Genomic DNA, 26517 nt, shown 5'->3' on the forward strand with positions numbered 1-26517 from the left:
CAACGGTAGAAGGACACCAGCAGATTCTGGGTCAGATGGTTGCTCCTAAGAACCCTCAGGAAATGCAGTCTCTGTTGGGCCTTCCTGACAATGCTGGTCGTATTGATACTCCAGGTCAAATCATCCTGCAGATGTACTCCCAGGAACCTAAAATCTGAAACCAGCTCCACTTCATCCCCCTCGATGAACAGAGGTTGAATGACATGTGTTGTCCTCCTAAAGTCTACTACCATCTCCTTTGTCTTAGTGGTGTTCAGGATCAAGTTATTCTCACTGCACCACCTTGACAGCCGCTGCACCTCGTCCCGGTATGCTGACTCATCCCCGCCTGATATGAGCCCCACCACAGTGGTGTCATCCGCAAACTTAATGATGCAGTTACTGGCATGTATGGAGGTGCAGTCATGTGTGTAGAGGGTGAAGAGTAGGGGACTCAGCACACAGCCCTGTGGAGAGCCGGTGCTGAGGCTGATGGCTGAAGAGAGGTGGGGACCTACTCTTACCCTCTGGGAACGGTCTGTCAGGAAGTCCTTGATCCAAAGACAGGTGGAGCGTGGTATCCCCAGATCTGACAGTTTAGTCACCAGTCTGCCAGGAAGGATGGTGTTAAACGCCGAGCTGAAGTCCACAAAGAGCAGCCGAGCGTAGTTCCCCCCCTGCTCCAGGTGAGAGAAGGCAGAGTGGAGGGCCGTGGCAATGGCGTCCTCTGTGGACCGGTTGGCTCTGTAGGCAAACTGGTGGGGGTCTAGTCTGGGAGAGAGACTGGAGATGACGTGAGCCCGGACAAGCTTTTCAAAGCACTTCATAACAATTGGTGTGAGTGCTACTGGCCTGTAGTCATTCAAACCTCTGATAGTGTTCTTCTTGGGGATGGGGACGATAATGGAGGACTTCAGGCAGGAAGGGATAAGCGCAGCGGTTAGTTGGATGTCACGTTTTTGGATGCTTGGTGAACAAACTCCTATAAAATGTGAGAATGTAAGTATTTATCATGGGGAAAGTGTGATTTTTAGGACAGTGAGCCTACATTAACAGGCATAATGTTAGCTTATAGCTGCTGTTGTTGTTCAGGGATCACATGTATGGTGACAATAAGTAACTGCAACATAACGGGAATAAATAAGCACGTTTATCGATGTTTTTGTGTGTTAGAGCCCTGACTTCCCTTCAGGAGATAAGGCTTGAGGTGAGGAGGAAGAGATTGTCTCTTTCCTTCACGTTTTTGCTTCTTTGGTGAAGGGGATTCCTTCTCAGATGATCAAACAGGTATGAAGCTTCATATCTTGAGTCTGAAGGTGCAGGCGCAAATTTAAATATCCTTCCACCACACATGAACACCTATGACTTCTCCTGGTCTCTGGTCACATGCATAAAACGCGATCAGTCAAAAAGGAGATGTCCTTCCCAGCCGCTGTATTTGAAGATGCTGGAGGAACATGGTGGCTTCCACAAAGCAGATCCACCTCCTATGTATTTTAATGGATTAATTATCAATTTATGAGAATGCATCCATTTGTTGGGAAATGTATTTGCACACTAACCGATGTACATTTATGAGTACAATATCCTTTTTTTTTCTATTAAAATAATCTCGAAGAATGACTGACTGGACCTTTAAAAACTAGATTTTTGTATTTACTCTGGTTATCTTTATCTAATATTAAAATTCCTTTGATGATCCGAAACATTTAAGTGCGGCAGTGAATACTTTTTCACTGCGCTGTACAGTTATGGTTTGTGATACATTTTAGGAGTTTTGCAGAAGCTTTTTAGCCACAGTGTCTGACTCATGGAAGGCAATGTCAGTGCTCAGGCTGTTTGCCTGTCCACTGTTTTAGCCCCAAATAAAATGTCTCAACACTAACTGCAAAACCTGCCTTGAAATTTGTAACTGATGGTCGTCCAAGGATATTCCTAATATTTTTCTCATTTCTCCTTCCACCATGAGGCTGACATCAGTGGTTTTAAGTAAGCCCTCTCAGCAACTATGGAAAGGAAGAAATTTGACATCAGCTTAATGCCTCTGCTAGAATGAACTAACTTTAGTGCTTTTAGGAATTTAAATTCAGTGTCATCAACCTTAATTTGCTCTATACTTTTTTTTTTTTTTTTTTTTACATTTTAGGGCTGATCACCCACAAAACTGTCGCCCCCATCACCCTTGGCTGTACCTTAATAGGTAGTGCTAACTAGTAAATATTAGCATATTGGTACCTTAGTACATCATTATGAACACGTTAGCATGCTGACATTAGTATTTCAGCGCACACGTGCTTATTCTTGACGAAGTTTCAAAGTGCATGTGAATCAAAGTCATGTATAATCACTAAGGACAGGTGTCCACTGTATTTAAACCATATGCAAGCAAGTCCTACTGGGGATCAAAGGAGTCTCGCTCACCATGTTTTTAAGTATGTATACCGCACTTCTAGAATATATCAAAATATGTGAAATATATTCCCTCATCTTCATAACTGTCAGTCAAAGACATTATCCTGTGAGCAGCCAGCAGCCTCTCATTATGCAAAATCAAACAAGGCAGTGGAATTGAGTTTGGTGTCCCAGAGTAACATAAGCAAATATAGCCTGACAACTCATATTGGAGAAGACTTAGAAGTCTGCCTATGCCTGGATATCAATACAACAAAGACAACGGTTTGGGCACCTACAGGCATTGAGATACCTTGTCTGCAGAGGGAACAGAACAAACAACTTTGTAAGCCTGAAATCCACCGAATCTGAAAGAATACAGGGAAGTGCTTTGGTATGATCCTTATACGGAAATGTCCATCTGTGTGTATGTGTGTGTTTTTTATGTATAAAGATCCTCAGATCTTCCAAGTAGCTAAAGTTATGAAGTCAGTGCTTGTATGAAATAATAATACAGCTGGTCTCCTTCCAGACAAATATTATACAAAAAGACGTGTTCCCAAATTCCTGTTTTGATGGAATAAGTCTCTTTTATTTATTTGTTTAAAGAACGCAGTGATAAAAGATATATTTATATATAAAATTAGAGATAAAACAAATTCTCAGGTTCTGGATCTATGAGATATTTTGGTTCTAATATGGTCCACCAGTGCCCTCCTGTGGAGCTCTGCTCTGCACCTCAGCTGCAGAAGGCAGCTAACAAAAACAACAAGGAAAACTGAGGCATGAAACAGAGGAAGGAACCGGTGCCAGTGGTTAATAAAGTACCACAGAGTGAGGGAATGGATATGAAAAAGAGAAAGGTAAATGTAATTAATGTTTTAAATATCATTTAAAAATCAGTTTGTGAATCCATTTACTTATTTCTCATTTTTAAATTGCATTATCAAATAGATTTTGAAAGCACAATTTAAAAAAAATTAAATAAATAAAATTAACTTAAATAAGTTGTTTTGTTTTTTTTTTGAATGAGTGATATTATTTTCCATTAAGACCATTTTCCACTTGAATGTTTAATTGATGAATAGATCATTTAGAAATTCTTCTTCTTCTTCTTCTTGTTAATAATGATAATGATAAAAAAATAATAAAATATCAAATGATGAATAATTTTATAATTTATTCAACTGAAGCCCAGACATTAATAAACTAATTTGTAAATGAATTTACTATTGCATAATATTATGGTCCAATAAATTATTAGTTCATGAAAAGCTTCATTACATTTCCATAACCTTCTAGGTCAGCGTTGGGCAATTAATTTTCCCAAGGGGCTACATAAGTAAGCCGAACTCTATTCTGCCCCGTATTAATTTTATCTCTTTATAAGCTAATTGGTCAGTCCCAATTTCTTAGATGGCTCTTGGGAAAATGAATCCCAGGAGAACCATAGACTGTAAATAAAAAATGGCTGTAGCCAAGTAATGTTTAAAATTAAACATTTTCCTTTTCCTTTCTTTTTCTTCTTTTTTTCAACTGAAACTGTAAAAGTTACATCATTACAGTGAAATAGTGTAGCATACAAGTGCAAGTGCCAAACCTGTGCAAAATGTTCTGCATCACTCTCTCCTTTAGTCTTCTGTTGTGGTGACTTAATGGAAATGATTGACTGAAACATAATATTACAGTGGCAGGCTGAGACATGATGGATGACTAAATGAAACACCTATTTAAGAGTTCTGGTCTCAACCTAACCTAAAGATTGACATTACCTTTGCTGGTTTTACATGTTCTTTTAAGAAGACAGAGAGAGATTGTGAGATTAAAAGTTCAAGTCTTATTACGAGCAAAACATCCTTTAATTAAGTTTCAAGGTTGGAGGGAAATTAATTCTTAGTGTTCTGCTTTATCCAGCTGTAACAGGCTTCTAATTATTTGATTTTGAAGACCTGGCATCATAATGCTGGTATTGAATAGGTGCAGAATATTGGATTTTTTTTTTTAGAGGAAAAAGTGTGTAAAGTGAGAGACCACTAAAGGCATGATAGCCTTTTACAACACATTTGTCTTTTTCTGAGAGGACATTTTCTTTCTTGTTGAAGAGCACGAACAGAAAGCACTATGAGAGATGATCATTTTAGAAATATAAAAGATCCTTGAGTTGAACAAAAAATTTATAATTTGATAATTATAAAATAAAATATGCCTCTTTGATACATCTGAATAGTTTGAAAACTATTCACTATAAGCTTTAGAAAACTTTCAGATCCAGAATGTTGCTGGATGAATAATTCAGATGTTATGATAGAACCAGACACAGCATACTTTGTGAAAATATATCAACAAGAAAATGCTGTCTTCCATAAAAACTTGGGGGAAAAAAAAAAGACTTGACAATGAAAATTCATTACATTCAGACCATTAAACATTCCTTCTTCTATCTTAATTAATAGTACACTGTATGGACAAAAGTACTGGGCCACCTACACAAGCTGCTTGACCACAGAAACCCATGCCATGAAGCTACCAGTGCATAGTATTTGTGCTTAGGAGGAGGTTTGGAACTCTGCAGTTATTGAGTCAGCATATGTGCTTCAGTACTCGGCCACTCCCCTCTGTAACCTTATGTAGGCTGCAAGTTCATGGCTGAGTTGCTGTGGTTCTTACACACTTCAACTTTGCAATAATACTACTTAGAGTTTGAGGAATTATCTCAGAGAGAAGAAATTTCATGAACTGACTTGTTGTAATGGTGGCATCCCATTACAGTACACCACATTCATTGAGCTCTTTAAAACAACCCATCCTTTCACAAGTGTTTGGAAAGGCAGACTGCATGGCTGGGTGCTTGATTGTACACATCTGTGGCAATGGGACTGAAAATCCCTGAATTCAAAGATTAAGAGGTGTGGTCCAATACCTTTGTCCGTATAGTGCATCTTCACAAACATGGAATATTTCCTTGCACTGCTATCACTTGTGTATTTTAGTCTCTACTGTGAATTGTGAAACTGTCATAGGAATTAAGACAGGCATATTTGTTGTTTTGTATTTTAATAGAGATCTTTTTCTTTCAATCCATTATAAAATAGCAATTAAAAACTTTTAAAATTCATCTATTTACATATAAACAAGTGGCTGTGCAAATTTTACAAGATATTGGCAAGAAAGCATAATATCTTTGTCTCTTTGTTACATAATTATACAAGAAAAATAAGACAAATTTTCTTAATTCAAAATTGTCAAATGTCAAGTAAATCTACAAACAGCAACTTAAGTATATACAGTAACAAAACGTATACAATAAACATCTTGTCATAAAATGCCAGAGGTATAAAGACCAAAATTAGTATGTGCACAAAAATATAAACAATTTATAGAAGGTATGTTTATCTGATTGACTAGTTTTAGAAAACTGATGTGTCAAAGTGCAGTCTTTGCTCTGCATTTCATGTTTAACCAAAATGACCTCTATCATTCATAAATATAAAACTGTGGACATTCAACTTATTGAAAAAAATGTAATTTACCTAAATCACTGAAATCAGTGATAATATTAGGACTGATTTAAAAAAAAATCACATTACAGCAAAAATATTATGCGACCTGGCTCGTTAAATTACTAACAGCCATTTCATCCATATCCTACTCTTAACTGAAGTCTTTAGTTCTGTGGGTGACATTAAATCGAGCCCAAGGTGTCAAAATAACTGGCTCTACTTCCTTACATCATTCAAGGAGTTAAATCCACATTTGTTTTCATCACTCACTTCGTTTCAATTTAAATGTTTCATTTTTCTCCGACCTTCTAAATATGCTGACCATGAGCTTGCTGCCACTGCAGCAAATCTGCTGCTTAAAATTTTACATCAACACCTGCAATGACATAGTGATGAATAACTTCCTTTGGAAAGGATTTTCACTGTGATTCACTTCTTGATGTAAATGTCACATTGACATCAATGAGGAAATTTATTAATGCTACTGGCAGCTGGAGATGGGAAAGGAAATCTCAATACAGAGGAGGTGCAAAGTTCTGGCGCGCCACCCATAAAAAGGCAAACCTGATTTAAATTTGGCCAATCTCCCTTTAAGCATATTCTCTGCTATTTCTATATTACTTTTTGAAAGTCACATTCTGTCCCTTTACACTGAATTCCCCACAAAAGTTGGATCAGATTGAAACAGATGTTGATGATTTTTCTATGTTTGAGCACACCTGATCAGAACAGGATTCCCACAACACTTTCTAAGGCTTCAGTCACACAGGTCTAGAGACTGGTCAGCAAGCTCGTGGCAACCTCTGGTCGCTGGAGTGTTCGGCAAGCAGTTGCTGGAGGTTGCCACATGAAATCAGTTGCAAAGAGGGTGCTTCACCAAAAAATAATCCTTGTGATTGCTCTCATCGCTATCAAAGTGCTGTGACTGCCTGTAGTGATGCAGAGCGACTGTCACTCGCCATTTAGCTTTAGTGAAACTGTGTGACGTGAAACGGAGAATATTGCATCCCACTTTTCAGTTTCACTACTGCCTGGCAAGTAGTTTGCAAGTGTTTGCAGACAAGTCAGTATCCTATATGCAAACTACGGACGATGGCAGCAACCTGCTAGCGGCCAAAGCAACTGCGAGGAGATTTTTGGTGCAGCACCGTATACCCTCGATGCAGTGCAATTTCACATTAGAAACAGCAAGCAACCATGAGCAACCATTGCAGAAAACACCCTTTTCCCTAACAACCGCTGGTTACCAGGGGCCACTGACTGGCCTATTGCCCTGTGTGAATGAGGCTTAAGAAATAAATTTCACAGCAACCTTCAGCAACTACTCACAACCGGCCGGAAAGTACATATTTTTCCCTCCCTACCGGAGATTGCTAGGTGGTTGCCAGCTGGTCTCTAGGCTTGTATTACTAGGGCCTAAAAATAGCAGCACTGCTAGGAGAGGTCCAGAGGTTAAACAGATGATGAGCCAAATTTAAGTCAGGTAAGGCTTTTGATTTTTAAGGATGTAGTCATGATACTTCAAAATTTCAAAAATTACTGACAGGGGACGTAAGGTGTTTAAATTCTCTGTATAAAATGCTAGAATCTAAATAAAAGTGGACTTCAACATTTGTGCAAGAACTCTCACCACACAAGTCCTATGACAGTGAGAGTTCTAATACCATCTCTACATCGCACACAATACATGACATATTAATTATTGTTGTTTCCAATCAAAGACAAAGTACAAAGGGTAAAAAACAAAAATAACAACCAAACAAAAAAAACCACTCATCCTAGAAATCTGGAGAGAAGTGTTGGATATATAAAATTCCTTGATCAACACATTCTAATCCATATGGCTTAAACTGTTAAGAAGGCAACTCAGCAGATGATAAGACCAGTTAAGATGAATCTCTAAAACAATCCACAGGCATTGCTAAAATATAAATGTACGATAAATTAAAATCTCTGTTGAGGACTTAAATAAAGAGGAGTGTCTGACAAACACTTCAAAGCGATTTGCTGCTACAGCACAGATGCCACTGCAAGAATGACACTTGCAGGGTTTTTTAATCTGAAGTGTTCAGTTCAGTTAAAGACATTATTCTTTTGTGTAGCATGAGGCAGTGTGTTCATCTTTGTGGTGGGTTGTAACTGCTCCGTGAAGTGCAAACAGAGCTAGTGCGCACACTGAATTCAGGGCCAAGTTCCAATATCTTTCCCATTTTGCACTGAAAATACAAAAGACCTTTTCTTTAAGAGGCTTTTAAAAGCTGATGTCTCTTCAGCATGACTCCCACAGACAGATGCCTCATAATTCAACAGTGGGTGATCAAAGAAAGTACTGGCAGGAAGGGTCAAAGCTGATGGTCAACTCTGCCTCCTCAATGCCGCTGAGTGAGACTAGTCATTTTAATGTGGGTGCTATTTGAGGAAGCCTTTATAAAGTAAGTGTGAGTGACTGGTTCCTCTTTCATTCTCCAAACAGAAGAGCAGATCCCTGAGGTTGACTCTAGTGATGCGCTGTCTCATAAACTGTCTGGAGCCTGTTCCACTTGAGCCTCCAGTCTGAGAGGGACATGACCCTGATCTCTGGAGGGTGAAACAAAGCAAAAACATTTAATATTTCATTAACTGCTTTTGTGAATTCAGAATAATTCAAAATAAGCACACTTCAACTTTGGGTTAATCACTCCTCACCTCTGCAATAGCACCCCTAACTGGAGAGTCCATTCTCCGCTTTTTCCTTGGGCCGATGGCTGCCAGCGCTGTTAGGTTGGCTTCTCTCTGCCTGATCTGAGCCAGCTCCTGTTGCTGCATCTGAAATGCAACACACCGATTTAACATACAGAAAAACTCACCACAAAGCTTCAAAGAAAAGAAAAAGAAAGCAATCATAGAGGCTCTTATTTTAGCATATACTTACTTCTTTGGCCTTCTGCTTCAGTCGGAGTTGTTCCGGGTCTTCTTGTCGTGACCGAGACTGGAATAATATCAGGGACATGTTAATATTTCGAAAATGATATGTAGAATTTATTAAATGAATTGTTTTATTCATTCGGTCTCTCAGTTTGGGTATCTGTTATTTGGTGATGGCAAGAAAAATTTATATTAATGGTGCTGTCCAAAGATGCTCATTCGCCTTCTCCATATAGTTATGCGTGCTGGACTCTCTGTCAGTGATACCGTGTGTCCTTGTTGGAATGTTGTTACCTTGGCAGCTTTCAAGAGGATCTCTCTCTCCTGCTCTTCCTTCCTTTGCTTCTCCATCTGATCCAGCTGCTCAAAGAATTTGAGCTGAGTTCGCACATCGCTGGCCTGCTCATAATGCTCATCTTCCTGGAGTTGGTATGAAGGCACGAAGCAAGAACGGACAGAAAGATGAAACAACTGATATTAAAACACAATAGTGAGTGGGTTTCCCTACCTCCACAACTACAATCAATTATCACCTTAAAAGTCGTGTTCTTCTGCTGTGCCACTTGTGACACCTTTCCCAGTAGGTCTTGGAGTCGCTGCTGTGTAGCATGAGAAATGTAGTTGATGACATCTGTGCCCAACTCGCTGACACTAAACTTCTTACCTGTCACAACAGGAGTGAGTGTGGATAAAGGTTTAGACGGTGTCAGCATACTGACGGAACATGCTCGCGTTTTCTCGAAAGCGTGCGTCTCTCACCAATCTCCAGAACTATCCGGGTGAGCGAAGAGGTGGAGAGGAAGGTCTCGTCCTTACAGGAACGAGTCACCATGCCAACAAGCTCGGAGTTGGTTGCTAAGATACGTGCACTCTCTTCTGACAGGTTGACTCCTGCCATGGAGGCCACATCATTGATATCATCATCATCCCTGAATTTAAAAAAAAATGTAAAGAGAAAAAGAAACAGAATTATACTTCTTGTGTTTTAAGTACATTTATACAGAACACTCAGAGTACTTGGCACTGTATGATGACAGAGAGCGTGGTTATCCTTAATATGGGTATCACAGGTGCACAGCTCTGGCTGTGATCCCACCCACCTGTTATTATAAGCTTTTGTTCACAAAGCAAACCAATCAGAAGAACTTATTTAACACAGTTAATGAACTGAGGGGCTGCACAAAGGCAAATAAAGTAAATTATTATTATTCTAAACTGTGAAAAGCTACTCCAGTATAGACCAAGACTGAAAATATGGTGCTGGAAGTGAGCATAACAGGTCAACTTTAAGATAAATGTAATGAGAGCAATAAACTGTATCAACTCATCATATGTTTGGCACATAAAAAGTTAGGACATCAGATAATTTAAAAAGATACTTAGAAAAGCAGTTTCTATGGACATCACATTCTCCTTGAATGCTTATATGGAGACCAGTATTTAATAAAGTGATTTATTTATTTATTAAATCATTCATTTATTTCCTCCCGAACCTGAAGGTCCCCCCTCCTGCTTCCTTCAGCTTGTTCTTCTGAGCTGCAGTGAGGGAAGCCTGACCAAGTACTTGTACTGCTTTGGTTACTGGAGCCAACGTCTGCTTCACTGCTGGCACTAAAAATCACAAAGAGGAACAGAAACAAGTTCTAGTTTCTACAGTGAATTTGGAAGAATTAAAGAGCATGCAGTAGGATTTGAATATACACTTGACTCTTGAATCAAAGCTGGCAATTTTGTGTCTTGCAATTATAAATAGTAGCCACAAGATGGTAGCACTTCCATAGACATGATAAGTGCATTAAAGACAGATGTAATTTTGTGTTTTTGTTTTTTTTTTACTGACTTTGGTACCTCACACGGTTTCAAATGGATGTCCATGAAAACATTCCCATGCTCAGCTAATGCAACAAAGTAATAAAATACATGACTGAGACTGAACATTAACTCTAATTTCACATTCATCACTGATAAACAATTAATAAATATTAGTTAAGTATTAAAGAAATATCATCCACCTGTTTGTAGCTGTTTGACCACCTGTGGCTGGCCCACAATGATGCGGCTATGAGTTTGTCCTCTCAGTGTTACCATGGCAGACTGAGCCAGTGTCACCGGTGGCCTCACAATGGTCCCCTGTTGCTGGGGTACTATCTGTGCACGTTCAGAAAAGACAAAGAATAAGAAACCTAAAAGAAAACATACAAACCAAAGAAGTACAGATGGGCATGTACACAGAAGTTTCCACCTCTATGTGCATGCCCATTAATGTACTTAGATACAGGTAATAATTGCCAGTAGCAGAAAAAAAAAAAAAAATTACCAGCCCAGGTTTACTGTGAGGTGTCTGTGTAAGGCTGATAACTGTGGTTTTGGTTGTGGCAGGGCTGGTGGTCGTCGTGACGGTCGTGGAGAGAGGAGGTCGCAGCACCACAGCAGTGAGTGCTGTAGAAACTGCTGCTGCAGGCTGAGGCAGCAAGCTTTGCTGGATGAAGGCCTCTGAATCTGGGGTCATCTGGCGCAGCGCTGGAAGACTTCTCTACAGGCAGAAAGAGAGAATGGATAAAGTGTGTACATCTTCAATTCATAATGACACACTGCCAAACAGGATGTCTATTAATCCTTTATTGTGTTATGGTCTTGGCCAGATTATTCTTTAAAAAGAGAGACTTTTGCCTGGATAAATAAAGAATATAATAGAAAAGAAATGTAATGGGAGCAGCTCTTAGAGATAAATTATACAATTTCTATCATATAATGCACTCTAAAGAAAATGAAGTGCAGAAAATTTAGTTTATTATGTACAAGAGAAGTTCAAAAGAAGCTTATTTTTCCTTTTCATTCTTTGATTTTTCACAAAGAAAATATTGCAGAAGCTATCTGAAACTGTTGAACATGTTTTAGAGATTTTTAATAGGATGAAATAATGTCATTGATTTGATTATAAAAGGAAAACATGGAGAGAACAAGCAGCACTCAGAGAAGGCAAACCTTCGCCAAGGCAGCTCATTCTGTGGGCAGCATTTACTTTTACGGGAACAGTATTGTATTTTGTATATGTTCATTTTGTTTTCTTTATAGTGCAGTAAAAAAATCAGATAAGGGTAGCATGACATATTTACTTTGATTACACAAACATTATGTAGAAGTAGGTAATGGATAAGTATTGATTTGTAAATAACTGGACATGAATAACTTGAGCTTATTATATAATATACTACAATACTGTATTTCTAACTAATTAGGTAGCTCATTATCTGTCTCTTGACGATACTTTCTTTAAAGATATAATGCATTTTTGGGTCAACTTGAAAGAAAAGCAAATGTGAAATGCAAAAGTAAGATCAGTGGTCAAATGTGACATGCAGCCACCTCTGTTGAGAGACTGTCACTGCCTACATTAAAAAGTGCTTTAAGGATGTCACTGTCACCTGGACCATCACCATTTTGTCCAACCAGAAACCATGGAGAGGTCCAGGGGCTGTTGAAGGCACACAACACTGATTTCAGAGCTGGTGAAGCAGCTGGCCTGAAACTAGCCAGGGCCAATCTGTCAAGGGGCATCAGAAAAGCCAAGCACCAGTACACTTTAAAGATAACAGGCCGGTTCAGAGACAGCAGAGACATAAAGAGTGTGGCAGGGGGATCCAGAGAATCACCGACTACAAACCCCTTCCCCAACCCTGTGACGACAACACCTCTCTGCTGGACAACCTTTTTTTTTTTGCATGGTTTGAGAAACAACACCACACCTGCACACAAGGCCACTGCCCAACAACCAGTTTTTATGCCTGTCCTCAGCCAGCGTGAAGAGAACCCTCTCCAAAGTCAATGTCTGCAAGGCTGCTGGTCCAGACAAAATTCCTGGTTGCAATGCTGAGGGACTGTGCCGAGGAACTCAAGGATGTCCTCACACACATCTTTAACACCTCCCTGAGCCAGGCTGTTGTCCCCAAGATCTTTAAAATCACCACCATCATACCTGTACCAAAGAAGCAATCACCTGCTTGCTTCAGTGGTTATCGACCCATTGCACGGACTTCAACCATCATGAAGTGCTTCAAAAGACTGGTCATGCAGCACAAAAAAAAGACACCACCACCCCGGACCCTCTTCAGTTTGCATATCAAGCCAACAGGTCTACTGACGATGCTGTCTCCTATGCCCCCCCCCCGGACACAAAAGACTCCCATGTCAGAATGCTGTTCATAGATTTTAGCTCAGCATTCAACACCATCATCCCTCAGCAACTTATTCATAAACCGGACAATCTGGGCTATGCAACAGGCTGCTGAACTTTCTCACTGGGAGACCACAAGCAGTCAGAATCTGGCATTAACACCTCAAGCACAATCTCCCTGAGCACAAGAGCCTCTCAGGGATGTGTGCTCAGCCCCCATTTTTTTACTTTGCTGACTCATGACTGCACTCCAATCCACAACACCAACCTCTTCATCAAGTTTGCAGACGATGCAGCAGTTGTGTTGGGTCTCATAAACAACAATGAGACCCACTATAGAAATGAGGTGAGCAGACTGGCCACATGTTGCAGAGACAATCTCTCCCTAAATGCGAGAAAAAGAAAGGAGATGATCGCACACCCAGCACCCCCCTTCTAACCATCAATGGCTCTACAGTTGCGAGGGTGAGTAGCACCAGATTTCTGGGTGTGCACATCTCAAATGATCTCTCCCGGACCATCAACTCTGCTGCACTGGCCAAGAAAGCCCAACAATGCCTCCATTTCCTCCACAAACTGAGGAGAGTGAGAGCTCCAGCACCCATCATGGTCACTTTTTACAGGGGCATTGTTGAGCGTGTCCTAACCAGCTGCATCCCTGCACAGCCTCCGAGCGGAAGACCCTGCAGCACATCGTGAAGGCCGCTGAAAAGATCATTGGCACCCTACCCCCTCCCTCCTGGACATATACAACACCCGCCTCACCCGCAAAGCAGGCAGCATCACCCCTCACTCAGTCTAATGGCCTCCTCCATTAGATTGAACAACAGCTTCTTCCACCAGGCTGTCAGGAAGGTGAACTCTCTCCCCTCTGTGCCAGCCACCTTACTTTGCTTATTTATTTTACAACCATTGCCTTTTCAGTTACTGTGTATATACTGTGTTACTGTATGTATATTGTGTATATTGAGCATTTTAATCTACTGTGTATATATTGTGTACATTTTGAGTATATATTGTATATTTTATATTGAGCACACTCTTTGGACACCATGGGTCGTGGGAAATGTAATTTCAGTTCTTGTACATTCTGCAGCTAATCCCTGTCTTAGAGTGGGTGCATGTGTGCAAAAGCTTTAAACTTTCTCTCCCCCCACCCCAGTTGTAAAAGCTCAGAACTTCCTTAACTCACCAGCCCTTAATCAACTCATTAGGACTTGTAAGGTATTTGTCAGCGGGAACAATCAGCTGATAACAATTGAAAGATTATTAATTTTCTGACCCTCAAACCTAGCTGAATCACTCATTAACCATCGGCTTCTCTGTGAAACAGTAAATCTCATAATTAGGGTAACTGCTGCCTACAAAGCAGGCAAAAGATGGCTTACAAGTTTTAATTTCCAAAATGTTGTTAAGATGTGTCAGTTAAGGTGAAGACCAACACAACTTTGAGATAAAGTTTGTCAGAAATGCAAATTAAAGCCCTCATGTGACTGCAAAAAGTTAACATTACACTGTGAAGCATCTACATGAAGTTAAAACTGAACTTCTGGACCACAACTGCAGGTACGTTTACCTTAATAGTTGCCAACACCGTGTCAACTGAAGGCCATAGCAGCCACCGGCACAGATAGAAGGAAGTAGGGTTTCCATTTAAATATTAGTTGATAAAAAAAAAAACGCAACGCACTGGATTCTAAATACTACAGTGATCCTAAGCATGTCTCAAAACCATTAGTGAAAACATACCCAATGCACAAGACAGAAAGTTGTCTGAAAACTTTAATTAATGTGACAAAGTGTGAAAAATTCTTAAATCGGTAGGAAGAATCTTTCTTAATGGGTACCGAAAGCTTTTAAGTTTGATACCTCTGAGTAGTAGTCCCAAATTTAAAGAGCAATGTAATAATTTTGCCTAAGCTTTCACAGTTTTGTCTCCTGGTGTGCCACTAATCTCACCTTGAGAAAAGGTACAAGGTACGGCTGTGGTGAAGAGTTGAGCTCCTGGTATAACCTACTGGTAAAATCTTCAGGCTCTATCTTTGCTTCCTGTTACAATAAAAAAAAAAAAAAAAAAAAAAAGCAAGAATGATCATAAGAACACAAGATACACGATAAATAAACTGGCTGAAGGAATATCAAGAAAGGTATGAAGATGACAGCAAAAGGATGAAGTGTTAACCCATAGAAGGTGAGAGAAAGAGATAAGTACCAGCAGGTTTTTAACGAGCTCCTTGACATTGGCTGTAGTCTCAGACGACTGTTTTCCGGATGCCAGCTTGATCAGCGTTGACAGAAAGTTTCTACACTTTTTCACATTCTCCAGTGTCTCCTGCAAGCACACACACATACAAACATTTTTTCTTAAATATTTACATCACATTTGTAATAAAAACATTAAGGGAGGAGGGGGGTGTATTTCTGTTATTTATTATTCAAAGTTAGCACGTGTCTCTTACAGCTGTGACTGCTGTCGGGGTGACAGGGGTCCCAGTAGCTCCAAGAGGCCCCACCCTCTGTGTTACTGCTGCGGAGGCAGATCCAGGCTGCACCGTGGTGGCCGTTCCTAATGGCTGTCCTGCGGTGGTACCAACTCCTCCCAGCATGATGGTGTTCTATGTGAGTCAGTGAATATGCAATTGAGATTAGACAAGAAAAATGACAAGGTCAGAAACAATTCTGACACGTGCAGAAGGAAATCAGTCCTAACTAGTCCACGAAAGATGCATTCAGCTCTTAGTTTAGCAACAATAATAAGAGCCTTATTTTAATGTTCTCATAACAGGAACCTTCTGCAGAGCTCTTCTCAGCACATGGACAGTAACAGTCACACTTTCCTTGACAAGTTGAAAAATTATGAAGAGTAATTCATTTAGAATAACAACTCTGCAGACACTTCAAACACACAGACTGCACTTTATCCTTTTGTGACTATTTTTGTTTATTCACTAGATACTCGCACTTTTTCAGTGCATACTGCTGGCAATTCTAACTGAAGCAAATGTCATTTAAGCAGCACAATGAGTTAAGCTAATTTTATGGGACAACTGTGGGAGATTAATGGAAACAGGATATTACTGTGGTGATGGGACCATTTGTGCAGATGTGGAGAGGAGAGCATGCTGGTTTTATTAAGTCACAGGTGGTGACTGTGAAGCAGTCTGAGATATAAACTGAGATCTTTTTTTTTCCCTGAAAAATATTTACTCATTCTTAAGGCCTTTACACAGGCCTGAATTTTTCAGATGCAAACTTGTCGTGTAACTTATATGCACACTGAACAAGTTGCATTTTTGCAAATATTTTGTTCTTTAAGAATGCACTGTGAATAAAATGAAGTCGACATCAAGCGATGATGTGATGAGCTCCTGATGTTTCCTAACAAGAAAAGGAAGAAACTGAGATTCTGGGTTCATCCAATTCTCATGAGAACAAAGCAGCAGGGAGAATTTCATGGTTTGATACAGGAGTTGAAGCTGTATCACGATCACCTTTGTACATATTTCAGGATATCAGTGGGGCAGTTTGAGCTCTTGTTGGCAGAGCTGGGCCTTTAATATTAAAGAATACTGGAAATATAACTGGGTATAGGCATATAGAGGGGGGTTCACCACTCTGAATGGTGTGGACAAACAGTTTAAATAAATAAAGTAAAAATAATATAAAAATTACAAAAAATAATTCAAGGTTCAGAGAGTTTGGAGAAATCTCTGTATACAATGAATGGAGGACGGCAAAAAACAGTGTTGAATTGCTGTTATGTTTGGGCTGTTAGGCAGCAGCGCATTAAAATTAGTGATGATTCTGTAGTGGAAATCACTGCATGAGCATGGAAAATGTTTCAAAAGCACTGTCAGTGAAAACAGGTCATCCACAGAGGCAAAATAAATGATTTTTTAAGATGTACTAAAACCAAATGAAAGACTCTTCTATTATTTTTTCTAAAAAAATTTAGAAAATCATAGATGCTACATGCACCAGGTTACAGCGGAGAGGGCAACTGTTACGGTGGGTGCACACTGTTGCATATGGTATTGTTAGTGATGTGATGGAATCTTTTAGGATTTTGGAGCAAAATACACTGCCCTCCAGATTACATCATTTTAAGGGAAGCCCTGGCCTTGTCAAGGTCAAGGGACATTGTGTGTATATTACAACAGCATGGCTCTAAAAAAATTAAATAGAATGCACAATACAGGAGGCCCTGAGCTGTTCAGCAGCTGAAATCCTACATCAAGCAATGATGGGAAAACATTTGGACTAAAAAAGTAATCCAACTAATTTCCTCTGCATTGCTCACAGAGTATTATCAAAAGAAGAGGTGATCTAAAACATGCATCTGAAAAGAAAAAAAAATAAATAAATAAATAAATAAAATAAAACATGCATCTGCCCTAACTCTCCTAGATATATTGCTGGCATCAAATTTAAAAGAAGGATGTTTTTATTTTACAATTAAATATAGAATTGAAATAAATTACAGATGACTGTATTCTTATTTTATTAATGTTTTACACAATGTCACTGTGGACAGCTGCATGTACTGCCTGGGCTCAAACCAGGCCAGTGCCTTTGTCAAGTGTACTTTTCAAGAATAATTAGCCCACCATGTTTTGAATAGTGGGAGAAAACAGAGCTCCTGCAAGAAAACCAAAAAGGGTTTATAGGGTGAACATGCAGACTCCATAGAGACTGCATCCATGGCACAGACTTGGTGTTATGGAAATTTGTTATTTGACTTTTACCGTTTAATGCTTTTTGGGGCTTATTAATTCTATACCATGCACTGGGAATTAAATATGGTGAGAGTTTACCTGGAGAACAGGAGGCCTCTGTAGGGTGGTGGTGGCTGTCACAGTGGTCTGAACTGTGGAACATTGCTTAATAATGGTGGTGGGAGTCACTGGACGAGCCAGCAGTGATGCACCTGGTGCCTGTCAGAGATATAATAGGTGATGTTATGCTTTTGCCAGGCAGTGATTTTGAGATACTTGCTATATTCTTTAATAAAACAGCAATAAATAAATAAATAAATAAAATAAAATCCACAAAATATTATTTAAAAGTTGTATATTTCATAGTACATCTGCCACTTTTAATTAATTTTTGAAGGAAAAAGGAAAGAAAAAAAATAATTTCTTTTCTCATTATCAGTTTTCCATTTCATTCATTTTGTTTTGTTTGTTGGAGGCAAAATTCACTCTATGCAAAGTAAATTAAACTAGAAACACTGATTTTGTAAATGGCTTTGCTTATTTATCAAGAAGAGGTGGAGCATTTGTGTTGAGCAAGTAAACAAAACTTAATTATAAACTGAAAGTCAAACAGTGTAAGAGTTTACCCTTACTTCTGATACTAAAACCTTAGAAATGTGCTTATTTTCAATGTAACTGTGTTCAGTGTCATTTTAATGTGATATCCAATTATTTATACCAATAACTATTATCAAAGCACCAACACCAGTTTTCATTCCCCCGTACTACACTATAGGCTATTTTTGCATTAGCCAACTTGACTAAAACAAAAACCCCTGTTGGAGAATAACGGGTATCACAACTTTTCAAACTGTTGTTAACCCATGTTTCTGCCTCAGGCTCTGTGTGCACTCAAATAAAAAGGGGCATTTTGACAACCACATCATTCCTCTTCTGCACAAAATGATCCCTATGAGTGCCGCCTAAACCAATAAGGAATGTTGTTAGATGATGTTAAACTGGTGATAAAAAACTATAAAGAACATAAAAGTATAGCATACAATATAAAAAAAAATAAGTGCAGCAATGTTGCAAATAAGACAGGAAATAAAAGCTGTAGAAAATCATTAATCTCAGGATTGAGTGCACAGAGGGGTATTTTATTTTAGTGCTGGGTGCGCTCTCAGTGATGCTTTTATTTTTAACATGATGGACACAAGTTAGAGCTTGGAAACTTTAAACTGGATACATTTAAACTTTAAATGTTAATGTCCCATAGGCTAATAAAGGAGACTAGAAATTGCTTTAGTTTGTCACCAGATCAAAGTAAGATAAATTTTATCGTGGCACTTCCAGCCAAGTTTAAATTGAAACCTTGATCATGACCTGGTTTTGTGTTTAATATAAATTACCATGGTGATTTAGCCAGGTAAGAGAGGCACCTTTGTGACAGAGAAGACACCGACTTTAAGCTCAACATAGCTCACTAACTCATTCATCTCGCTTTGTAGTAGATCTCTCTGATGGCACTGAGAGCAATGTATGTGCTCGTGCTGATAAAGAATCGCTCTCTGAAACCAATGAGGTTCTAACTACACCCCACTTCTTAACTATGAGTGAAGATGTCCATTAAAAACAATTATCCATATTTTAAAAGCTTGTGTTAATATTATTGTTGCTTGAGTTCGGTGGTTGTGTCTAATTAACCTTTATTTCATTAAAATTAACATGCATCATTTTTTATTGTTAATGATTGATTTAAAAAAAAAATGTGTGGGATGCATCACCTGTTTTCTGCTTCTGAAAAAGTCCAAGAACCACTCTTATAGAACAATTACAAAACTGTACTGTTATTGTAAATGAGTCATATTTTCTGTGTTTTGCTGTGTCCAGCAGACCTGTACCTGTAGGGAAGTGATCTGGACAGGTGGAGTGCTTGTGGGGGCTGGAGGTCGTGGAGTCATGGCGCTTTGCGACTGCGACTGAGCTTGCATCTGAGCCAAAGCCTGCTGGTGAATCATCAGCAGCTGCCCACTCTCACTGCGAACCAAGACCATGCCTGCACGTGCCAAATGTCCAAGGAGTTAAAATGTTAACAGGTCAATGCTTTTCTGTCTTGATAAGTCTTAAAAAAATAATAACTGTACGTATGCATGTATGTATCAACAGTGAGACCTATTTAGTTCTTAACCACTCAGCAACTGGTCAAACCAAAATGAGCTACAAACATGTTAGCACTGACTAATATATCTTTATACACACTGGGATTTCATATTTATTAATAACTGTTAGTACCACGAAAGCATTATTGGTTAGGGTCTATATGGCAGCATAAATCAAGAGAAGTTCAAGACACAAATACATGCAATTAGAAGTTAAAAACATTCTTGGTGCTGCTCAAATTATATTTTTTTTTTCTTGCCATTGTTATTTTATTGCATGCCAGTATATGACTATACACCAGACGCTTATGTTAGCAAAAACAGTGTCTGTCAAACAGGCCTGACTCTACTCCATAATTATAACACAGACATTATAGGACTGGCCAAATAAATGCCCAGAAGTGTTTCAACGAGGCTGGATAGTGTTGAGACCCCACACAGGAGATTTTGCATTCCATGTTACAAATTGATGCATTTTGTAACTAAAATGTTATTCATCTACATTTCTTGTGGCTTATTTTGATACCAGTCACACTCTAGGTGGGTCACTCTAAACACTACACCTATTCTTCAACAGTTTCTTTTAGTTAATACATCTACGCAATAAATACAGCCTTTTGTCACATAAATCTGGATTCATTTTCTAAATATCTTATCTAAATATATCTATCGTTATATTATGAAGAAATGTCGTTATATAATTCTTGTATAATGATTAATTTTGTTGTATGTATAATGACAATAAAGTTATATTCTATTCTATACTATATTCTAATAGCTCAGAAGTGAGATTTAATTAAAAATAAAAATAAAAAAAAAAACACTAATCCATAGACTGTATTCTCAACACATCCAACCCAGAAAGTTGATTCAAGCCATTTGGACGCAGCACTATCAGTGGGAGAAATGTTTCACACATTCAAGTGACTTTTTCAGTAACACAGACTAAAGAAGTCACTTGAAACAGCGACAGACCTGCAGAAAGTCACTTGACAGTTTCAGCTTCCACTGAAAACGGTGCATACAGATGAACAGAATCAACTTTCTGGGACTGCTTTACCTGCATTATTGAGCACACATCAATACATTTCAATGCATGTATGAACAAACACACGTAACACTTAAAAGATATCCAGTAAAAAGCTGTTGCTGTAGCTATTACAACAAGATGTAATTGTCTCAGACAAGACAAACTAAAAAGAATATATATATATATATATATATATATATATATATATATATATATATATATATATATATATATATATATATATATATATATATATATATATATATATATATATAAAGCTTGAAACAACCTACAGTTTCAGATTTAACTCCTAAAGCAGAAAACTTCCACATGTTCTCAAACCATCAACTTTACAACTAAATTACCTGGAGGCAGCTGAATGTTTTGGATATTTGGAGCGTTTTGTTGAGGCTGAGTGAGTCGAGGAGCTAACACCTGTGGAGCAATAGCTCGTATTCCACCGGGAGGAGTTGCAGCAACTGTTGACGGTACTGAAGTCCTCAAGTTCTGCAAAACAGTCGGACTCCTCGCTGCGGTCCCTGTAGCAACAGCTGAAGTCACGACGTGGGCACCAGTAGGCATTATAGTTTTTGAGCAGTCGGTTTTGCTGCCAGGAGAGCCAGTCGTGCTGGAAACACTGACAGACGGTGACGATAAAACGGTGGCTGCACTGCCTGTGCTTTGCGAAGGGTTCACGGGGGTTTGCATAGGTGGCCTCACCAGCGTTACTGTGGGTACAGTTTTCACAGAGGGCTGAGACGAGATAACAGACGAAATCACAGCATTTTGCGCGTCCAAAGTCGCTCGGATAATAGTACTCGGTGTTCCAGACAGACCTGCTACGCTTCCTTTACTCACAGAAACAGGTCCGTTTTTGAGGAGCGCGACAGCAGCGGACTGTGAGTTGTTGCTGTCAGTAGGTCCGCATGCGGTGATATGACAGTTCATCACCACAGCACTTCCATTCAAAGTTTGCGCACCAGTCGCTCCAGGTTTGTCAGCGCCAGCTGTTGCATCTAGTGTTACCGTAACAACTCCGCTGGCCACGTCCGACTTGGACTGACTCTGAGCGGCTGTCATACTCGGTCCCGCCGCCGATGGGATCCCGGCTGCCCCATCCATGCTTGAACCCAGAGACCCCGTACTGTTACTGACACCTCCTTGCGCTCCTGTTCCTTCAGCAGCGGAAACACATGAAAACAAGGGGAGTGTCGAGCAACTCCAACTCGCTTTAGTTTCGCTAAACAGACAAGTGAAGCCAAAAAAGCTACAATCAGCTGGGTAACGTGCTCAAAATTAGCTAATGTTAGCTAACCGGAGTGCGCAGCTATCTTACCTGCTCTAGCAAGCTCTTGTTGTGAAAGTCCCATTTTGCTACCCTGAACATTAAAACTACTACCTACAGCTGAATTTCCGGCGTGATTTACTGCAGACGGGACCCTAGCCGTTGTGTTAGCGCACCCTGTTGCTTTTAGTTCAGACTCCAGAGATCCAACTAGGTCAGTAACTACTTTTTCGTCCACCTCTGTGTTGAAGAAAACATCACCCAACAAATCGGAGCCCGCCGCCATCTTTTCCCAGCTACGCTTGTTCGTGAGACGCATGCGCCGATTGGATGCATCCTCCGTGACGCGGCCTTACCGGGCCCCGTGATTGGTTCCTCAAAAAAATAAAAATAAAATAAAGCGTGGAACAAATGGTTGCGAGCTGCAGTCTACAGTGCCACCGCAGTCGGACCATTTCACTGGAAATGAACGACAGCGCTTAGAGAGTTGTACCTTGTGGAGCGTTAGCACTCCAGGAAAACTGTTTGAGAGTTCCTGTGCACTATCACAGGTCTTTGCAGATTTTTGAATTGGAGGTTTTCAGACTTTGAGCGATCCAAAATGGCTGCGTTGATGTTATTTTTCCAGGACACCCGCAGTAACCGCCTGGTGCTCGGAGACAGTAGTGATGTGAAACTACCAGGGTAGCAAACTTTTGAGAGTGCAGATCAGCACTTAGGCAGTCAGTTTACACGACTGTTTTTGCATCATAAGCTTTTAACGCCATGAATGTGACTTTTATTGCAACTTATAAAATTTATCAAAAAAATGTTTATATGAATACAATATGCACCACAAACACTATCAACATTAATGATCTAAATCATAATTTACACAAAATATCAATCGCATGGGTCACAAATTTGTTAAAAGGGACCAGTGGTGATTGACATTTAAATTATTGTCAACAACGGCTCTAATTGCCAGGTGCCTCAATCAGGTCAGCTGTGGACGCCTATAAATTGTTTCCGGTTCCTCCATGACTTTGAAATGTGCCGTGTGACGAGCCTTTATAGAAGTTTGTAGCAACTGTCCCGAATAGTCTTCAGCCATGGCGTCATCAAAGCCATACATTGGCTGTAAAATATCACTCATTTCAAAAGCCCAAAATCGCTATGAAGGGATTTTGTATACCATTGATGCAGCGAACTGCACAGTAGTTATGGCAGGAGGTGAGTTATTTGGCTGTAGTGTTCTTAAAAGGCATTTCAAGGCATTTTTGCTGCTTTTTGTTTTTTCCTTTTGGTTATTTAATGTATTTATTTTGTTAGAAAGATAACAGAACAAGTGAAATATGGGTGGAACATTCCTAACTTTATCCAACTTTTTCTTTTCACTAGTCAGGTGTTTTGGAACTGAGGGTCGACCAACAGACAGGCCAACGCCACCCAAAGATGATGTCTATGAGTACATTACCTTTAGGGCAAGTGATATTAAGGATATTACATTATGTGAACCTCCAAGATCTCACCATGGCCTGCCACCAGATCCTGCAATAATACAGGTATACAAAAACGGCATGGCTCAAATCCCCATAGTAGAGAACCAAAAAAAGACTAAATATATGTATACCCAACTAATGTGTTAAAAATTAACAACTTTGGCTCATCCAGACATCCGGTTCAGGCTCTTCAGGCGTCTACTCTGCTCTTGGATCAGTCAGCCCCTTAAGGATGCCTACCTACAACCAGCTTGCTGCTGGCTCTCTGCTTAATCAGCAGTATGCTGCAGCTCTCGGCCTTGGTAAATCAGTGAGAACAAATTTGTATAACAAAACCCCCCACTATTTTTAAATGGGTTGTTTGATTGTGTTCTTCATGCAGGACCTTTACTTCAAGGCTTGCATGTTCAAAGGGGCCCCATGGTAGAAAAGGCTGTTCAAACAGTCAGAGTAAAAACATTTAGGCAGAGGAGAGGTGTGAGTGCATCCCAGCAGCAGGAGCAGCAGCAACAGAATCAGGAACAACCAGGCCCCAGTGTGTCCACTTCTCAACAAGACACTCAGCAGCAAAATACTGAAACCAGGCCACCTGCTAGAAAAAGGAAAGGTAAGCGGGTTTCTAGTAGACTTCAGAATTTTCTGCCTATAAATAAGAGTTCTAACTTAAGGTGCACTTTTTAAAATTAACCGTAGGACCTCGACGGCGCAGGAACCGCAGGAGAGGCCAGCTGATGGTGGCTAATGCTCCATCGCCCACACTTAAATTTGACACTGACTTTGATTTTGATTCCTCAAATGCACAATTCATTAAGGAGGAGCTTGAAGAGAGGGTCCAGGACAGGCGGGTTGTAAAAGGTTGGTTATCAACTAAAGTTGCCACCAATGCACCACTCTATTATTTATTTATTTATTTATTTTTTTTAAATCACCTGCGTTATTGATTTCTTCTCTTTGGAGGACCACTTTATCAATTTTAAATTTACCACAACATTAAGGTATAAACTTAAGTTCCAGTGGGTTTCCTGTAGTGGCTTAGGTGAGACAGCACATGCTTCTGGAGTTGAGTTGGTCAACAGAGCAGTTAGGATGCCACTCTTGAAGTGTGTGTGTGTGTGTGTGGGGGGGGGGGGGGGGGGGGGGGTTGTCTTCAGGTTTTGTCAGAAGTACTTTCAATTTGAAATGCAGGTCAAATGAGGCTTCTAATCCCTTGTCTTTCTGCCCTGTATGTCCCTTGTTTTCAGATAGAGATTATGAGGTAAAGGAAGCTGAAGGGTTCCACCTGACTTCAGAGGATGATCAGTTTGGACCAAAATGCTACTATGACAAATCAAAGTCTTTCTTTGACAACATCCCGTCTGATAATGGACTCAGGTAATCAGGGGTTTTAATTATTCAAACGCTAGTCTTTGCCACTTGCTTATGACCATTTGTGTACATCGATGTTTCAGGCTAACATGGGCCGAAGAGCGAAAGCGCAATCTGGAGACTTTTGGAGTCCCTGGACGTTTCCTGAGGGGCCAAGGATTCAGAGGTGGTTATACTAGACAAAGAGGACGGGGAGCTGCTCAAGGAAACACAAGTGGACAGCTGTAAAGATCAATTTGAAACCAAGGCACTAAAGTAAAGCCACCCACATTTCTTATCTTATCTGTTTGTTACACTGAGTGGAAGGGACTGTTTCCTCTGTAAGCATCTTGTTTCTCCCAGTGAACCCCCCCCCCCTTTTTTTTTTTGTTTTTTTTTTTTGACAGACCCTTTTGATTTTTAGCACAGTAAGGAAATTATGAGTGCCTTGACAAAGGCTGCATTGCATTTGGGAGGAGTCATGTGCTCATGTTGGTTCACTCTTGATTTACTAGGATACATGAACTAAGCCATCATTATTACAGCTGTGCTGTGACCACCAGAATGTTGATTCAAGTCTATTGCCAAGCTATAATTTTTTTTTTTTTTTTTTTTTTTTGACACTTGAACTTGTTTTAATAGTGGATAGTTCCTCCAAGAGGCTTTTGTTTTGTTTAAAAAAAAAAAAAAATGAAATGAATGCTTCAGTTTATATATTTTTCTCTGTGCTTGTGGATTTGTTTAAAAAAAAAAAAAAAAAAAAAAAACGGTATTTGCCTCTTGGGAGTATTAATCCCATTTGTACATTTAATTGTCACATAATTTAATTCAATATATTAATGCTAGGCCTCATGAGGATTGCCAAGGGATGAGTTTAATGTAAATAAACTGGATATTGTTGATACACCTGTTATGATGATATTCAGCATAAGTGTTTAAAAATCTTGGTTGTACCATCCTAATTATAATCCATCTGGGATAGTATCAGTATTCTATGGCTGTTCCTTTGTCCTTCATGAAAGCACCTTTGCATATTGAATATAATTTTATTCAATCATAAACTGACAACAAAAAAGTAAATGTCACAGCATTGTAAGAATTGCAGAAATTCCCTGCTTCAGTACTTGAGAGGCAAGTACTCAGCAGATGACGGGTATAAACACTACACAGTGGATTGTGGCATTCACAAATTTCCCGAAGCTCTTAAAGCAACTTTGGCGACAGCTGAGACTTAAAGCGTTTGCGCACTGAGCAGCGTGCTCCGCGCAGACTGCTTTCTTGAATCAAAGGATACCCCGTCTACAGTGAGAGAAAGTGGTAGGCTACTCACTGCCTGGACTATACCAAAATCTAAGGGAGAGGGATTTTCCCTTAACACCAATCTGTTTATATGCGTGTAATTATTTGCACGCAGGTCATAAGTAATAGTTAAAGCAAAACACTCTCTTTAATATCATTCAGATAAATCAAATGTTTTCCAATTTCTCTCTTTTCGCGACACAGGGCTGGTTAGGTCATTACCCCTATTCCTAGTAATGGAGAAACTATGTAACCAAATAGAAGGCTGCGCTCA

The 26517-nt window shown here is 39.6% G+C and overlaps 2 protein-coding genes across 4 annotated transcripts; one reads left to right on the forward strand and one right to left on the reverse strand.

Moving 5' to 3' along the window:
* Window positions 1–5489: 5489 nt before the first annotated feature.
* LOC115783483 (transcription initiation factor TFIID subunit 4) lies at window positions 5490–22438 on the reverse strand. Of its 2 annotated transcripts, none has more exons than XM_030734317.1 (16): window positions 22171–22438; window positions 21200–22009; window positions 19547–19701; window positions 17763–17882; window positions 15408–15563; window positions 15161–15280; window positions 14908–14997; window positions 11092–11307; window positions 10787–10922; window positions 10268–10385; window positions 9534–9703; window positions 9308–9438; window positions 9069–9194; window positions 8782–8838; window positions 8556–8675; window positions 5490–8447 (listed from the first exon to the last, which is right to left on the reverse strand). In XM_030734317.1, the coding sequence occupies exons 1-16, from the start codon at window positions 22436–22438 to the stop codon at window positions 8280–8282; spliced, it is 2961 nt and encodes a 986-aa protein (XP_030590177.1). In that variant the 3' UTR covers window positions 5490–8279. The 2 variants fall into 2 exon arrangements, with proteins under 2 accessions (XP_030590177.1, XP_030590178.1); XM_030734318.1 differs by having other exon boundaries at window positions 21200–22074; window positions 22171–22274.
* A 101-nt stretch (window positions 22439–22539) lies between these two features.
* Window positions 22540–25525, forward strand: lsm14b (LSM family member 14B). Of its 2 annotated transcripts, none has more exons than XM_030734830.1 (7): window positions 22540–23331; window positions 23500–23663; window positions 23773–23902; window positions 23983–24207; window positions 24294–24455; window positions 24842–24971; window positions 25049–25525. In XM_030734830.1, exons 1-7 carry the CDS (start codon window positions 23211–23213, stop codon window positions 25191–25193), a joined length of 1077 nt encoding a protein of 358 aa, XP_030590690.1. In that variant the 5' UTR covers window positions 22540–23210; the 3' UTR covers window positions 25194–25525. The 2 variants fall into 2 exon arrangements, with proteins under 2 accessions (XP_030590690.1, XP_030590691.1); XM_030734831.1 differs by having other exon boundaries at window positions 22544–23331; window positions 24842–24915; window positions 25139–25220.
* The last annotated feature ends 992 nt before the right edge of the window (window positions 25526–26517 follow it).

This window comes from Archocentrus centrarchus, chromosome 7 (assembly GCF_007364275.1).
Source record: "Archocentrus centrarchus isolate MPI-CPG fArcCen1 chromosome 7, fArcCen1, whole genome shotgun sequence".
NCBI classification, from domain to species: Eukaryota; Metazoa; Chordata; class Actinopteri; order Cichliformes; family Cichlidae; genus Archocentrus; species Archocentrus centrarchus.

Bases quoted from the DNA above. Each gene is read 5' to 3' on its own strand.
- LOC115783483 (XM_030734317.1), bottom strand. From the start codon at position 22,438: ATGCGTCTCACGAACAAGCGTAGCTGGGAAAAGATGGCGGCGGGCTCC. The intron at 11,308-14,907 runs GTGAGATTAGTG...TTCTGCCTGTAG, and splicing joins ACCTTGTACCTTTTCTCAAG to AGAAGTCTTCCAGCGCTGCG. The intron at 9,439-9,533 runs GTGAGAGACGCA...CTGTTGTGACAG, and splicing joins CCGGATAGTTCTGGAGATTG to GTAAGAAGTTTAGTGTCAGC.
- lsm14b (XM_030734830.1), top strand. From the start codon at position 23,211: ATGGCGTCATCAAAGCCATACATTGGCTGTAAAATATCACTCATTTCA. The intron at 24,456-24,841 runs GTTGGTTATCAA...CCTTGTTTTCAG, and splicing joins GGACAGGCGGGTTGTAAAAG to ATAGAGATTATGAGGTAAAG. The intron at 24,972-25,048 runs GTAATCAGGGGT...TCGATGTTTCAG, and splicing joins CCGTCTGATAATGGACTCAG to GCTAACATGGGCCGAAGAGC.